At 37.7% G+C, this 16601-nt stretch overlaps 1 protein-coding gene across 1 annotated transcript in view; it reads right to left on the bottom strand.

Annotated features, from left to right (window-relative positions):
• The window catches only part of PTH2R (parathyroid hormone 2 receptor), a 114176-nt gene that overhangs the window by 51751 nt on the left and 45824 nt on the right, over positions 1–16601 (bottom strand). Inside the window, exon 5 of the mRNA XM_037850365.1 lies at positions 10727–10824. Within this exon, the coding sequence (XP_037706293.1) occupies positions 10727–10824 (98 nt within the window). The remainder of the gene's footprint in view (positions 1–10726; positions 10825–16601) is intronic.

Raw genomic sequence — 16601 nt, 5'->3', positions numbered from 1 at the left:
CTTCATTAGCACCCTGCCAACCTCATAAGACAAAATTCAAAACTCTTGACAAAAACCTACAAAACCCAGTGCCACAAAATCTAGCTTCTTCTCAACTCCTCCTATATGGCCACTCATCCCTATTGATCAAATGCTCCATTCATCCAGGACTCTTGCATGTTCCCCAGGTTTACTCTGCTCCTTCATGCTTCTGAGTCTTTGAACATCTTGTTCCCAATATCTGGAATGTGCTGAATTCCTTCTCATCAATACCAGCTTACATATCAATTGTTCTGGGAACTCTCTCTCTCTCATCTCTTAAATTTGGACTAGCTCCCTGGTGCTCCCAAAGCCATTTATAGAAACCTGTATTACAGAGCTAAAAATATTTTACTTGATAGTCAATTCAATGGTCCAGTCTGTCTCAATCGTTTATATGCTACTCATCTGGCCTGCATCACACATCTTCCTCAATACCAAAAAGAGTCTATAACATGGTAGAGAAAAAGTGAAAAAATGTTTGTTTTCACAGGCCACGTTTATGGCCTAGTGAATCCATAAAGAAAATGTTTTGGAAATATAAACTGTACTGCTAAGACATGGTGATGGTGATAGAAGTAGTTGCAATATTAAAGTAGTCATTCATTTCTTCATACAACAAATATTATTGTACACTATGCCAGTTTGGATGTATTATGTCCCCCAAAATGCAATGTTCTTTAATGTAATCTTGTGGGGGCAGACGTATTAGTACTGATTAGGCTGGAATATTTGGATTAAGTTATTTCCATAGAGATGTGACCCACCCAACTGCAAGTGATAACTGACTGAATTTTTTCCATGGAGGTGTGGCCCCGCCCATTCAGTCTGGGTCTTGATTTAATCACTGGAGTCTTTTAAAAATGCTGGCACAGACCCAGACACTAGCTGGTTTAGCTCAGAGATGTTTGGAGTTGTAGACCCCTGACATTGGCTGCAGTTTAAAGAGACATTCTGAAGATGGCCATTGAAAGTAGACTTTTGCTACTCCAGAGTTTGCCTGGGAGAAACTAAGAGAATACCCCCAGACACCTAGAGAGAAATGTCCTGGAAGAAAGCCATTTTGAAACACAACCTGGGAGCAAAGGAAGAAGACGCCAGCCACGTGGCTTCCCAGACAACAGAGGTGTTCCAGACACCATTGGCCATTCTTCAGTGAAGGTACCCTATTGTTGACGCCTTAGCTTGGACACATTTATGGCCTTAAGACTGTAACTTTGTAACCAAATAAACCCCCTTTACAAAAGCCAATCCATTTCTGGTATCTTGCATAACAGGAGCATTAGCAAACCGAAACATGCACTTACTACATATCAAGTGCATCCTAGCTACTGGGAATGCAGCAATGAACAAAACAGAAGAAATAAATATCCCCACTCTCATGGAGCTTTTCATTCTAAAGGGACAGAGAAAAAAATTTTTAGATAATAACAATAAGCATAACATCAGATAGTACATTAGATAATGATAAATCTAAGGAAAAATCAAAGCAGGAAAGAGGTATGAGGGTATTGTAGTTTGGTAAGGTAGGCCTGGGAATGCCTCACTGACATTTTAGTAATAGCAGACAGATAGAAAAGTAAAAGTAGTAGAAAATGGAAACAGTAATAGATGATAGGGAAAACAGTATAATACATTTTGTTTTGTTTTCAGTTTCTATAAGCTTCTAAATCCTCTATTTTGAGTTTTCTAAATATGTCATCTCCCCTTGCTCCTTCTTTTCCCACATCTAATTTAAAACTAAATTCTATAAAATGGTACCACCTTAATATATCTTAACATTTCCATTTCTATCCAGAAATGATGCCAGGCCACCATATTCTTGTCCTGGTTTATTCCTACAGTCTCTTCCTAATGGCTTCCTCTCTCGCTTTCCATCAACTCATGTTCCACCTTACAATGCAAGTGATATTTCACTTCTTTCCTCTGCTTAAATGTTTCAATGACTCCTCATTGGTCTTAGGTAAAGTCCAAATTCCTTCATATGACCTGCAGGTCTCCATATGCTCTCAATTCTATTTAGCTCTCTTTCCTCAAAGCCCATTACCTGCGTACTCTAAAATTCTGAATTCTCAAGTATTCCATGCTTTTTCTTGATCTAAACTTAGATTTGGAATACTCTTCCCAGTTTCCTTTTTTGGTTAAATCTTACTTATACTCATGTATCGTTTTAGACTTCACTCCATCTGGGAAGTCTTCCCTCATGTCCCTCCTGTGCCTTCCTCAATTACTACACACCACCTGAGTCACAGCACTTACCACACTAACGGTAATTGTTTCCTTCCCTATTTTTAGCACACACCAGCTGTGTGCATCACAAGTACATATATCCTATGCATGTGGTTCACTGCTGTATCTCTCCATCTTTATGCTCAAAATTTTGTGTAGACTTAAATCAGGTTGAATTGAATTGGACAAAAGTTTAAGTGGATTTAAAAAAAAAACACAACAAAAGCAATAAATACTGTTACTTTATGTGCTAATATCAGAGAGTTTGGAAGATTATATAAGGCAAATTTCTGTAAATGGTACCAAAATCATTTGGTAAAAGTAAAATAAGCCGTTACATTATGATGATATTTCTCATAATTCATTCAACTCTACTCTGTATCACTTTGCAAGCAAATATACTTTACAGATCTTTCAGCTGAAAGATTTCAGACACTTAGATGGCTGTAAGTTTTTTTTTTTTTTTTTTACAAAACAAATTGTACTTTCGATTGTTTACAGTACCATTACATAGTTGTACATTCATCACCTAAATCAATCCCTGACACCTTCATTAGCACACACACAAAAATAACAAGAATAATAATTAGAGTGAAAAAGAGCAATTGAAGTAAAAAAGAACACTAGGTACCTTTGTCTGTTTGTTTGCTTCCCCTACTTTTCTACACATCGATCCATAAACTAGACAAAGTGGAGTTTGGTCCTTATGGCATTCCCAATCCCACTGTCACCCCTCATAAGCTACATTTTTATACAACTGTCTTCGAGATTCATGGGTTCTGGGTTGTAGTTTAATAGTTTCAGGTATCCACCACCAGCTACCCCAATTCTTTAGAACCTAAAAAAGGTTGTCTAAAGTGTGCGTAAGAGTGCCCACCAGAGTGATCTCTCGGCTCGTTTTGGAATCTCTCTGCCACTGAAGCTTATTTCATTTCCTTTCACATCCCCCTTTTGGTCAAGAAGATGTTCTCCATCCCACGATGCCGGGTCTACATTCCTCCCCGGGAGTCATATTCCACGTTGCCAGGGAGATTCACTTCCCTGGGTGTCTGATCCCACGTAGGGGGGAGGGCAGTGATTTCACCTTTCAAGTTGGCTTAGCCAGAGAGAGAGGGCCACATCTGAGCAACAAAGAGGCATTCAGGAGGAGACTCTTAGGCACAAATACAGGGAGGCCTAGCCTCTCCTTTGCAGCAACCGTCTTCCCAAGGGTAAAACTTATGGTAGAGGGCTCAACCCATCAAACCACCAGTCCCCTATGTCTGTGGTCATGTTAGCAACCTTGGTGGTGGGGTTGGCGTATACCCCTGCATTCTCCACCGGCTCCTCACGGGGGCACTACATCTTTTTTTTTTTTTTTTTTCCTTGTTTGTCTTTTTTCTTTTTTTTTTTTTTTTTTTTTTAACTTTCCCTTCTTTTTTCAAATCAACTGTATGAAAAAAAAAGTTAAAAAGAAAACAAACATACAATAAAAGAACATTTCAAAGAGACCATAGCAAGGGAGTAAGAAAAAGACAACTAACCTAAGATAACTGCTTAACTTCCAACATGTTCCTACTTTACCCCAAGAAAGTTACATACTATAGCAACATTTCAGTGAACTTGTTCCTACTACATCCATCAGAAATTAACAGACCATAGTCATTTCTGGGCATCCCCAGAACGTTAAATAGCTTATCTGTTCTTCTTGGATTATTGTTCCCCCTTCCTTAATTGCTCTCTACTGCTAGTTCCCCTACATTCTACATTATAAACCATTTGTTTTACATTTTTCAAAGTTCACATTAGTGGTAGCATATAATATTTCTCTTTTTGTGCCTGGCTTATTTCGCTCAGCATTATGTCTTCAAGGTTCATCCATGTTGTCATATGTTTCACCAGATCGTTCCTTCTTACTGCCGCGTAGTATTCCATCGTGTGTATATACCACATTTTATTTATCCACTCATCTGTTGAAGGACATTTGGGTTGTTTCCATCTCTTGGCAATTGTGAATAATGCTGCTATGAACATTGGCGTGGAGATATCTGTTCGTGTCACTGCTTTCCGATCTTCCGGGTATATCCCGAGAAGTGCAATCGCTGGATCGAATGGTAGCTCTATCTCTACTTTTCTAAGGAACTGCCAGACTGACTTCCAGAGTGGCTGAACCATTATACAGTCCCACCAACAATGAATAAGAGTTCCAATTTCTCCACATCCCCTCCAGCATTTGTAGTTTCCTGTTTGTTTAATGGCAGCCATTCTAACCGGTGTTAGATGGTATCTCATTGTGGTCTTAATTTGCATCTCTCTAATAGCCAGTGAAGCTGAACATTTTTTCATGTGTTTCTTGGCCATTTGTATTTCCTCTTCAGAGAACTGTCTTTTCATATCTTTTGCCCATTTTATAATTGGGCTGTCTGTACTGTTGTCATTGAGTTGTAGGATTTCTTTGTATATGCAAGATATCAGTCTTTTGTCAGATACATGGTTTCCAAAAATTTTTTCCCATTGAGTTGGCTGCCTCTTTAACTTTTTGAGAAATTCCTTTGAGGTGCAGAAACTTCTAAGCTTGAGGAGTTCCCATTTATCTATTTTCTCTTTTGTTGCTTGTGCTTTGGGTGTAAAGTCTAGGAAGTGGCCTCCTAATACAAGGTCTTGAAGATGTTTTCCTACATTATCTTCTAGGAGTTTTATGGTACTTTCTTTTATATTGAGATCTTTAGTCCATTTTGAGTTAATTTTTGTGTAGGGGGTGAGGTAGGGGTCCTCTTTCATTCTTTTGGATATGGATATCCAACTCTCCCAGCCCCATTTGTTGAAAAGACCATTATGGCTCAGTTCGATGACTTTGGGGGCCTTATCAAAGATCAGTCGGCCATAGATCTGAGGGTCTATCTCTGAATTCTCAATTCGATTCCATTGATCTATATGTCTATCTTTGTGCCAGTACCATGCTGTTTTGGCAACTGTGGCTTTATAATAAGCTTCAAAGTCAGGGAGTGTAAGTCCTCCCACTTCGTTTTTCTTTTTTAGAGTGTCTTTAGCAATTCGAGGCATCTTCCCTTTCCAAATAAATTTGATAACTAGCTTTTCCAAGTCTGCAAAGTAGGTTGTTGGAATTTTGATTGGGATTGCATTGAATCTGTAGATGAGTTTGGGTAGAATTGACATCTTAATGACATTTAGCCTTCCTATCCATGAACATGGAATATTTTTCCATCTTTTAAGGTCCCCTTCTATTTCTTTTAGTAGAGTTATGTAGTTTTCTTTGTATAGGTCTTTTACATCTTTGGTTAAGTTTATTCCTAGGTACTTGATTTTTTTAGTTGCTATTGAAAATGGTATCTTTTTCTTGAGTGTCTCTTCAGTTTGTTCATTTCTAGCATATAGAAACATTACTGACTTATGTGCATTAATCTTGTATCCCGCTACTTTGCTAAATTTGTTTATTAGCTCTAGTAGGTGTATCGTTGATTTCTCAGGGTTTTCTAGATATAAGATCATATCATCTGCAAACAATGACAGTTTTACTTCTTCTTTTCCAATTTGGATGCCTTTTATTTCTTTGTCTTGCCGGATTGCCCTGGCTAGCACTTCCAGCACAATGTTGAATAACAGTGGTGACAGCGGGCATCCTTGTCTTGTTCCTGATCTTAGAGGGAAGGCTTTCAGTCTCTCACCATTGAGTACTATGCTGGCTGTGGGTTTTTCATATATGCTCTTTATCATGTTGAGGAAGTTTCCTTCAATTCCTACCTTTTGAAGTGTTTTTATCAAAAACGGATGTTGGATTTTGTCAAATGCTTTTTCAGCATCTATTGAGATGATCAATTGATTTTTCCCTTTCGAGTTTTTAATGTGTTGTAATACATTGATTGTTTTTCTGATGTTGAACCATCCTTGCATGCCTGGAATGAACCCCACTTGGTCATGGTGTATGATTTTTTTAATGTGTCTTTGGATTCGATTTGCAAGTATTTTGTTGAGGATTTTTGCATCTATATTCATTAGGGAGATTGGCCGGTAGTTTTCCTTTTTTGTAGCATCTTTGCCTGGTTTTGGTATTAGATTGATGTTAGCTTCATAAAATGAGTTAGGTAGTGTTCCATTTTTTCAATGTTTTGAAAGAGTTTGAGTAAGATTGGTGTCAGTTCTTTCTGGAAAGTTTGGTAGAATTCCCCTGTGAAGCCATCTGGCCCTGGGCATTTATTTGTGGGAAGATTTTTGATGACTGATTGGATCTCTTTGCTTGTGATGGGTTGGTTGAGGTCTTCTATTTCTTCTCTGGTCAGTCTAGGTTGTTCATATGTTTCCAGGAAATTGTCCATTTCTTCTACATTATCCAGTTTGTTGCCATACAGTTGTTCATAATATCCTCTTATAATTTTTTTAATTTCTTCAGGATCTGCAGTTATGTCACCTTTTTCATTCATTATTTTGTTGATATGGGTCTTCTCTCTTTTTGATTTTGTCAGTCTAGCTAGGGGCTTGTCAATCTTGTTGATCTTCTCAAAGAACCAACTTTTGGTGATATTTATCCTTTCTATTGTTTTTTTGTTCTCTATGTCATTTATTTCTGCTTTAATCCTTGTTATTTCTTTTCTTGTACTTGGTTTAGGATTGGTTTGCTGTTCATTTTCTAGCTTCTTTAGTTGATCCATTAGTTCTTTGATTTTGGCTCTTTCTTCCTTTTTAATATATGCGTTTAGTGCTATAAATTTCCCCCTTAGCACTGCTTTTGCTGCATCCCATAGGTTTTGGTATGTTGTGTTCTCATTTTCATTCGTCTCTATATATTTAGCAATTTCTCTTGCTATTTCTTCTTTAACCCACTGATTGTTTAGGAGTGTGTTGTTTAACCTCCAGGTATTTGTGAATTTTCTAAGTCTCTGATGGTTATTGACTTCTAATTGTATTCCATTGTGGTCAGAGAATGTGCTTTGAATAATTTCAATCTTTTTAAATTTATTGAGGCTTGTTTTATGTCCCAGCATATGATCTATTCTGGAGAAAGTTCCGTGAGCACTAGAAAAGTATGTGTATCCTGGTGATTTGGGATGTAATGTCCTGTAGATGTCTGTTAAATCTAATTCATTTATCAGATTGTTTAGGTTTTCAATTTCCTTATTGGTCTTCTGTCTGGTTGATCTATCTATAGGAGAGAGTGATGTGTTGAAGTCTCCCACAATTATTGTGGAAACATCAATTGCTTCCTTTAGTTTTGCCAGTGTTTCTCTCATGTATTTTGTGGCACCTTGATTGGGTGCATAGACATTTACGATTGTTATTTCTTCTTGCTGAATTGCCCCTTTTATTAGTATGTAGTGGCCTTCTTTGTCTCTCAAAACATCCCTGCATTTGAAGTCTATTTTATCTGAGATTAATATTGCTACACCTGCTTTCTTTTGGCTGTAGCTTGCATGAAATATTTTTTTCCATCCTTTCACTTTCAGTTTCTTTGTGTCCCTGTGTCTAAGATGAGTCTCTTGTATGCAACATATTGATGGTTCATTTTTTTTGATCCATTCTGCGAATCTATATCTTTTAATTGGGGAGTTTAATCCATTTACATTCAACGTTAAAACCGTGAAGGCATTTCTTGAATTGGCCATCTTATCCTTTGGATTATGTTTGCCATATTTTTCCCTCTCTCTATTAATATCCTTTATTGTACCCATACCGAATCTCTTTAGTACTGAACCTTTCTCCAAGTCTCTCTGTCCTGTCTTTGTTTCTCTGTCTGTAGGGCTCCCTTTAGTATCTCCAGTAGGGCAGGTCTCTTGTTAGCAAATTCTCTCAGCATTTCTTTGTTTGTGAAAAATTTAAGCTCTCCCTCAAATTTGAAGGAGAGCTTTGCTGGATAAAGTATTCTTGGCTGGAAATTCCTCTCTCTCAGAATTTTAAATATATCGTGCCACTGCCTTCTCGCCTCCATGGTGGCTGCTGAGTAGTCACTACTTAGTCTTATGCTGTTTCCTTTGTATGTGGTGAATTGCTTTTCTCTTGCTGCTTTCAGAACTTGCTCCTTCTCTTCTATGTTTGACAGTGTGATCAGTATATGTCTCGGAGTGGGTTTTTTTTGGATTTATTCTATTTGGAGTTCGCTGAGCATTTATGATTTGTGTATTTATGTTGTTTAGAAGATTTGGGAAGTTTTCCCCAACAATTTCTTTGAATACTCTTCCTAGACCTTTACCCTTTTCTTCCCCTTCTGGGACACCAATGAGTCTTATATTCGGACGTTTCATATTATCTATCATATCCCTGAGGTCCATTTCGATTTTTTCAATTTTTTTCCCCATTCTTTCTTTTATGCTTTCATTTTCCATTCTGTCATCTTCGAGGTCACTGATTCGTTGTTCAACTTCCTCTAGTCTTGTACTATGAGTGTCCAGAATCTTTTTAATTTGGTCAACAGTTTCTTTAATTTCCATAAGATCATCCATTTTTTTATTTAGTCTTGCAATGTCTTCTTTATGCTCTTCTAGGGTCTTCTTGATTTCCTTCATATCCCGTATTAGGGTCTCATTGTTCATCTTTAGTTCTTTGAGTAGCTGCTCTAGGTGTGTCTCTTCTGGTCTTTTGATTTGGGTGCTTGGGCTTGGGTTATCCATATCGTCTGGTTTTTTCATATGCTTTATAATTTTCTGTTGTTTTTGGCCTCGTGGCATTTGCTGACCTTGATAGGGTTCTTTTTGGGTTTGTAGACCAGTTGAAGTCCTTATCTCTAATTTATCAGATCTACAGCTTCGTGGAGTACACTTTCTCTAACTAACCAGCAGGTGGCGTCCACGAGCCACCCGCTCTCCACAAGCCAGATCTCCCCTGCCCAGCCTTTTTGGTGAGTGGGGGAGTGAGTCTTGTGGGGCCCAATTGGTGTCCCAAGCTTGCGTGTGTAGTTGGTGTTGCCTGCCCTGTATGTGGGGCGTGTTTCTGGGCAGTCGGGGAGGGGGGGTGGCCCTAACAATCAAATCTCCCTGATGATCCTAGAGTTTTAAAGCTACTGCAATAGTCTAATCCTTCAGTTCAGTCCTGCCACAGTTTGTCTCTGCCACTGACCCACAAGTCTTTGGTACTGGCGTATGGCTCCTGAGACTTGCAAGTGGGCCCCTCTTCCAGGCTGTGCACCCCGGGTCCTCTGTTGAGGGATGACTGTGCTATGTCACAGGTGAGTGCCGTCCCCCCAGGGCAGTTCTGGGCTGCTGGGCTGTGTTGGGAGGCTCCCAGTCTGCTCAAATGATGGCTGAATGGGGCTCTGTTAATTCACACTGCTCCCCCTTCCCAGCTCTTGGACATTCAGCTGAGGTTGCAGGGAATGCTAATGTCCACGCCCAGTTTTGTGGTGTGTGCCTGTTATTTGAAGCACTTCCGTCACACTGGGTTGTCTGGGGCAGCTCTGGGCTATGGGGCTGGCGATGGGCAGGAGTGTTTCCTGTCCACCAGGATGGTGGCTGTGAGCGGACACCCCCCTTTTCTTGGGAAGTTGTGTTGTTTAGTGAATTTTCTCAGCCACTGGATTATTGCCTTTTGTCTCAGAGCTCTCTTAGTTCTGCTCTTGACTTGAGGTGCCCAAATTTCAATTCTTTGAAGCTTTCTGTATTGAGCTTCTTAGAGTAATTGTTTTAGAAAAAGCAAAAAAGGATTTAAAAAAAAAAAAAAAAAAAAAAAACGGCCCTCCTCAGAGATCTAATGGGTTATTGAAATGCTAATAGACAAAGCAACCAGGGCCATTAAGGAAAGGTGCCCAGGGCAGAGAGATCAGCCTTGCTTCTGGATTTGCATATGCGCCTCAAGGCCTGATCTCCGCCCTTCCCCTTTCTGTGTTCACCAGAACTCCAAAAATCCTCTGCTTTTATTTTGGAGTTTTTCGTGTTGTTTTTTTTCTATGTCTGTCTCCTCTCTGCTGGGCTGGCTGCTCTCAGAGTCTCTGGTGTCTGGCCTCAGTCTATCTATGGTTGGAGTTTGAATCAGTAGAATGAGTTTCCGATAAGAGCAGTCACTGCAATTCTCCCTTCTCCTTCCTGGAGCTGACAGCCCCTCCTCCCCCGGGACTGAGCCTGGCAGGGAGGGGCGCGGGTCCCCTGGCCGCAAAAACTTACAGATTTCGCTGATCTCAGCAGTTCCACGTTTTCATGAGTGTTGTATGAAGTATGCCCAAAGACAGATTGCTCTGTGGTGTCCAGTCCACGCAGTTCCTGGCTTTTTACCTACTTTCCTGGAGGAGTAACTAAAACATACAGCTCACCAGTCTGCCATCTTGCCCCGCCTCCATGGCTGTAAGTTTTTAAACCAGAAAAAAAAAAACTTCTCATGAACAATAAATTGTCAAAGTCGCACAATACAATAACATTAGGACAATTAAAAAGAACTGCGAGTTTGGTAGAAATACTTGCAGACACTGAGGAATGTGAGACCTTTGTATGTTCTATGGATAGGGAAACAAAACCTGTCCCTTTATCCAGAAGTACAGAAAGAGTGATTGGGAGTCACTCACCTGAAGTAACCAATGATGAGAATAGCCACAGCCAGGGAACCAAAGGAAATGGAGTATCCAACAGTATACATGACATAGAGGCGTTCAAAGAATTCTTGCTGGAGGGAAGGAGATGGGCACAAATGTTACTGTTTGACTGTTTTAAGAGTAACTGGTAAAAAGAAGATGCCATTTTTGGAATGTTATTTCTGATTTTTTAAAACTTTTCTATTAAGCTATAACTTGTATAAATTAAGATGTACAGCTCTTAAATGAACAGTTTGACAGGTTTTGATAAATTGAGTTCATATGTGCCCTTTGTTAGCTGTGTTAGTTAGGGTTCTCTAGGGAAACAGAACCAACAGGAGATATCAGTAAATATGAGATTTTATAAAAGTGTCTCACACAACTGTAGGGATGCATGAGTCCAAATTCTGTTGGGAAGGATGCTTAAGTCCAAACTCTGTAGGGCAGGATGCATGGAATCCAAAATCCGTAGACAGGCAGCGAGCTGGCAACTCCATTGAAGGTCCTCGATGAACTTCCAAGGAGAGGCTGGCTGACTGAAGAGGAAGTGAAAGTTTTCTCTCTTCTCCCTTAAAACTCTTCAACTGATTGGATTAAATCCACCTGATTAAATTCTCTCATTGCAGAAGGCATGCCCTTCATTGATGTAATCAGCCACAGATGCAGTCAATTGACTCATGATTTAATAAACCAGCCTTCTGATTTATTAACCAGCCACAAATGTCCTTTCAGTAATGGTTAGGCCAGTGTTTGCTTGACCAAGACACTTGGGCACCATCACCTGGACAAGTTGACACATGAACCTAACCATCATACTACTCAAAAAACCACCCAACACTCACCTGTAGATCAGCACTGTTTCAACTGCTATCACCAAAAATTAGCTTTACATGTTCATACACTTCATATACTTCTTAACTATTCTTGGACCACCTATAATAATACAGTATACATACTTTATTTCAGGCTGTTTTTGCATCATGCTGTTTTAGCAGTTCTTCAATATTGCTGCATATATCAGTGGTTCATTCTTTTAAATACTTTCAAATTTTTAATAATTATACATTTAAAGGAAGTTGCAAAGATAATTAGAAAGGTCCATTGTACCCTTCACACAATAGCCCCCAATGGTTATATCTTACATAATTATACTACAATATCAAAACCAGAAATTTGACATCGGTACAATATGTGTGTATATAGTTCTACATCATTTTATCACATATGTACATTTTTGTAACCATCACTGAAACCAAGATACAGTACTGCCACATCACCACAAAGAACTCTCTAATGCTATCCCTTTATAATCACACCTACCATCTCCTCCCCACCATCCCTAACCCCTGGCAACCATTAATCTGTTTTCCATCTGTATAATTTTGTCACTTCATAAGTGTTTTATAAATGGAATCATACAGGATGTGACCTTTTGAGATCTTTGCTCTTACTGTGTTCTTTCTTCCTTCCTGATGTTCTAAGATTCTTTTAACATTTCTTTTCTATTCCTTTGGCCATTCTTTTGTAGGTCTGCTGGTAACAAATTCTTAATTCTCCTTCTGAGAATGTCTTGATTTACACTTCATTCCTGAAGAATATTTTCACTAGGTATAGAATTTTGGTTGACATCTTTTTCTTTCACCATTTGAAAAATGTTGTGCCACTATCTCTGGCTTTCATGATTTCTGATGAGAAATTCTCTGTCATTCAAACTATTTTTCCCCTGTAAGTACTAAATTATTTCTCTCTGGATATTTTAAAGATTTTTTTCCTTTGTCTTCAGTTTTATGAATTTGATTATGTATTGGCATGGGTTGCTTTGGGTTTACCCTTTTTGGGATTGTCTCAGTTTCTGTCAGTAGAGACCCCATGGAGTGGGGACCCTTGTCTTCCACTCCCACATGCCAATAATGAGGTAGTTCCCACCACACTAGGAACATATCAGAAGAGACAGAGCATCAGAACTTTCTCCACTACTTGGTGGTAACAAAGCCACCCATTCCCATGGTGTCAATGGAGGCCATGTGGGAAGCAGGAATTGGATGCAACCTCCTCAACCCTTGCCCAATCAGCATAATATCATTGGAGCCCTAGTGGGTACCTGAACTCCCACCCCTACCCAGCAATAACAAGGAGCCCCTCTCCACCCAGGTGTCAATAGGAGGCCAAGTGAGAAAGCGTGACTTCTATTCCCACCTGACAGTAATGAGGTGGCACCCATCCACCCTCTTCCCCCATTGGAGTGGTGTCAGAGGAGGTCCAAAGAGGCCTGCTAAAAAGTGAGACAAACAAAATCCAGAGTATTATAACATAATACCCCAAATGTCCAGATTTTGAAAGAAAATTGCTCATCATACCAGGAACCAAGATGATTACAAGCTGGATAAGAAAAAAAAAAAGACAGTTGTGCCAATCTGAATGTATTATGTCCCCCAAAACACCATTATCTTTGACACAATTTTGCATTGTCAGACATATTAGTGTTGATTAGATTTAATTCTTTTTTTGAGTGGTTCCATGGAGATGCAACCCACCCAGCTGTAGGTAATAACTCTGATTAGATAATTTCCATGGAGGTGTGGCCCTGCCCATTCAGCATTGGTCTTGATTAGTTTACTAGAGCACTATATAAGCTCAGACAGAAGGAGCGAGCTTGCCACAGCCAAGAAGGACACTTTGAAGAATGCACAGGAGCTGAGAAACGAGCTACAGCTTAGAGAGACATTTTGGAGATGGCCTTTGAAAGCAGTCTTTTGCTCCTGAGAAGCTAAGAGAGGACAAATGCCCCAAGAGCAACTAAGAGTGACATTTTTGAGGAGCTGCAGCCTAGAGAGGAATGTCCTGGGAGAAAGCCATTTTGAAACCAGAACCCTGGAGCAGATACCAGCCATGTGGCTTCCCAGCTAACAGAAGTTTTCCGGACGCCATTGGCCATCCTCCAGCGAAAGTACCCAATTGTTGATGACTTACCATGGACACTTTATGGCCTTAAGACTGTAACTTTGTGACCAGATAAACCCCCTTTATAAAAGCCGATCCATTTCTGGTGTTTTGTGAAAAGGCAGCATTAGCAAACCAGAACAACAATCAACATATGCCAACCTTGAGATGACACAGATGTTGGAATTATCTGATGAGGGTTTTAAAATAGTCATGATAAAAGGCTCCAGTGAGCAATTACAAACATACTTCAAGCAATTGGGGAAAAAAAAGAAAAAGGAAAACTTCAAGAAAGAATAAGAATACTAGATTATTTCTATACTAGATCATTTTCAAAATACTAACTCCTTATCCAGCAATCTTTAAATTCATTTATAAATTCTAGCAGTTTTTGTTATACTGGCTGTAAATATTCCTTGACATTTTCTACATAGAAATTATGTCAACTGCAAATAAAAATAATTTTCTTCTTCCTTTTCAATTATTATGCCTTTAAATTATTTTTTCTTGCTTTATTTTATTGGTTAGGACTTCCAGTACAATATTTCATAAAACTAGTGAACACAAACATACTTGCTTTGTTTCTGATCTCCAGGGAAAGCATTCAGTTACTAATCAATAAGTATTATGTTTGTTGTATGTTTTTTGATGGTACCCTTTATCAGATTAATGGAATTCCCTTACATTCCTAGTTTGTTTCGAGTTTTTCATGAAAGAGTATTGAACTTTGTCAAATACTTAACTAATATCTACTGAAATCATTTTTTTCATTATTCAGTTATGATGACTTGTACTGATTGAGTTTTGAACATTAGACCAACTTTACATTTCTGGAAATGAACCTTGATTATTCTTTGAACATTAAATCAACCTTGCATTTCTGGGAATGAACCTTGCTTATTCATGATGTATTATTCTTTTTATTGTTGCTGGATGAAATGTCTAATATTTTGTTGAAGATTTTTTATATCCATATTCATAAATGCTATTGGTTTATAATTTTCTTTTCTTGGAATGATCTAGAGCAGAGTCACACAGGCCTCAAAAAATGAGTCAGGAAATGTAACCTCTTTTATTTTCTGAAAAAAATTATTTATGATTAAAAATATTTCTTTCTCAAAAGTTTGGTAGAACTCACCATTGAAGTCATTTTGGTCTGTAGTTTTCTTTGCTAAATGGTATCAATTATAAACTCAATTTCTTTAATAGATATAGACCTATTCAAATTCTTCATTTTTCTTGTATTTGTTGTGGTAGGTTGTTTTTTCAAGGAATTTGTTCAGTTCATCTAGGATGTTGAATTTATTGGTATTAGATTTATCATAATATCCTATTATCCTTTTAATGTTTGTAGGTATCTTTATTTATATTTACTCTTTTATTCCTAATATAATGTACTGTGTGTATGTTCTTTTTTTCTTGATTAGTGATAGTATATATGTATCAATTTTATCAATAGTTTCAATGTACCATCCTCTGGCATTGTTAATTTTCACTTGTTTATTTCTGTCCTATTGATATTTGTTCTTGATTATTTTCTTTTTTCTTGTGTACTCTGGGTTCAGTTTGCTCTTTACTTTTTCTTAGTGTAGTGTGAAATCTTTGATCATTAATATTTTACCTTTCTTCTTTTCTAATTAAGCATTGAAGGCTATAAATTTCCCTCTAAACTCTATTTTAGCAGATTCCTTTGATATACTGACTTTTCTGATTCATTCAGTTCAAATTTTTGTCATGAATCATGTAATTTCCAACTGTTTGTGAATTAGCTATATATTTTACTTTGACTTTCAATTAATCCTTTTGTGGTCAGAGAGCATACTTTGTTTTATTTCAATCTTGAAATCTACTGGTATTTATTTTTCAGCCCAGTATATGTTTTATCTTGGTGAACCTTCATTGTGTGCCTTAAAACAATATTAATTCCGAAGTCAGTGGGTTTAGTGTTTTATAAATGTCAATTTAATCAATTTGGTTTTTGCAAGTTTTTGGTCAATGGAAATTTTATCTTGGTTGATAAGTTTATTCTTTCATCATTTTGAAATATCCCTCCATCTTGGTGATACTCTTTGACTTGAAGTCTACTTGGCAACACCATCTTTCTTATGTTAAGAATATTCACAGTATATAATGTTTCTACCCTCTTAATTTCAATATATGTTACCTTTATATTTATCTGTGTCTTTATATTTAAAATGAACTTCTAGAAGGCAGCATATTTGTCATATATTTTTTGCCCATTCTGATAATCCCTACCTTTTTGAATGAAGTGTTTAGTCCATTTATATTGACTATAATTATTGTTATAGTTGGGTTTAAAGCAATATCTTCGTATTTGCATTCTCTATGTCCTGTCTTTTCTTTGTCCCATTTTTGGAGGTGGGAAGGATCAATCAAGTATTTCTTAGTATTTCATTTGTGTTAAATTTTGGTCATTATACTAGAGACTTCATTATGCATCCTTAACTTAGAGCCTATATTTAAATAATATTCAACTATTTCACAAACAAGACCTTTACAGTAGTATGCTCCAATTTTACTCCCCCAGCCTTTGTGTTCTTATTCCCTTATATATTTTCTTCTACATGTTATAAATAAATGTTTATATGTTTATATGTTTATAACATATGCTATAAATGTTACAATAAAAGGCATTTTGCTTGCTTTAACCAGTCAATTGACATTTAAATGACTTAAATTATAGATATAGATATAAAGATAAAGATAAAAATAAATATAAATAGGGATATAAATAGATTTTTTAAGTCTTGCATATTTATCTCCATTATTTACCTATTCTGGTACTCTTCATTCCTTCCTGCCAATACATACTTCCATCTAGCAGAGGTCTCTTCTGCCTAGGGAACTTTTTTGATCATTTCTTATACAACAGGACTGGTGAGAATGAATTCTCTCAGATTTTACCTGT

This window comes from Choloepus didactylus, chromosome 9, assembly GCF_015220235.1.
Source record: "Choloepus didactylus isolate mChoDid1 chromosome 9, mChoDid1.pri, whole genome shotgun sequence".
NCBI lineage: Eukaryota > Metazoa > Chordata > Mammalia > Pilosa > Megalonychidae > Choloepus > Choloepus didactylus.
This window is presented reverse-complemented; position numbering and strand designations above follow the sequence as displayed.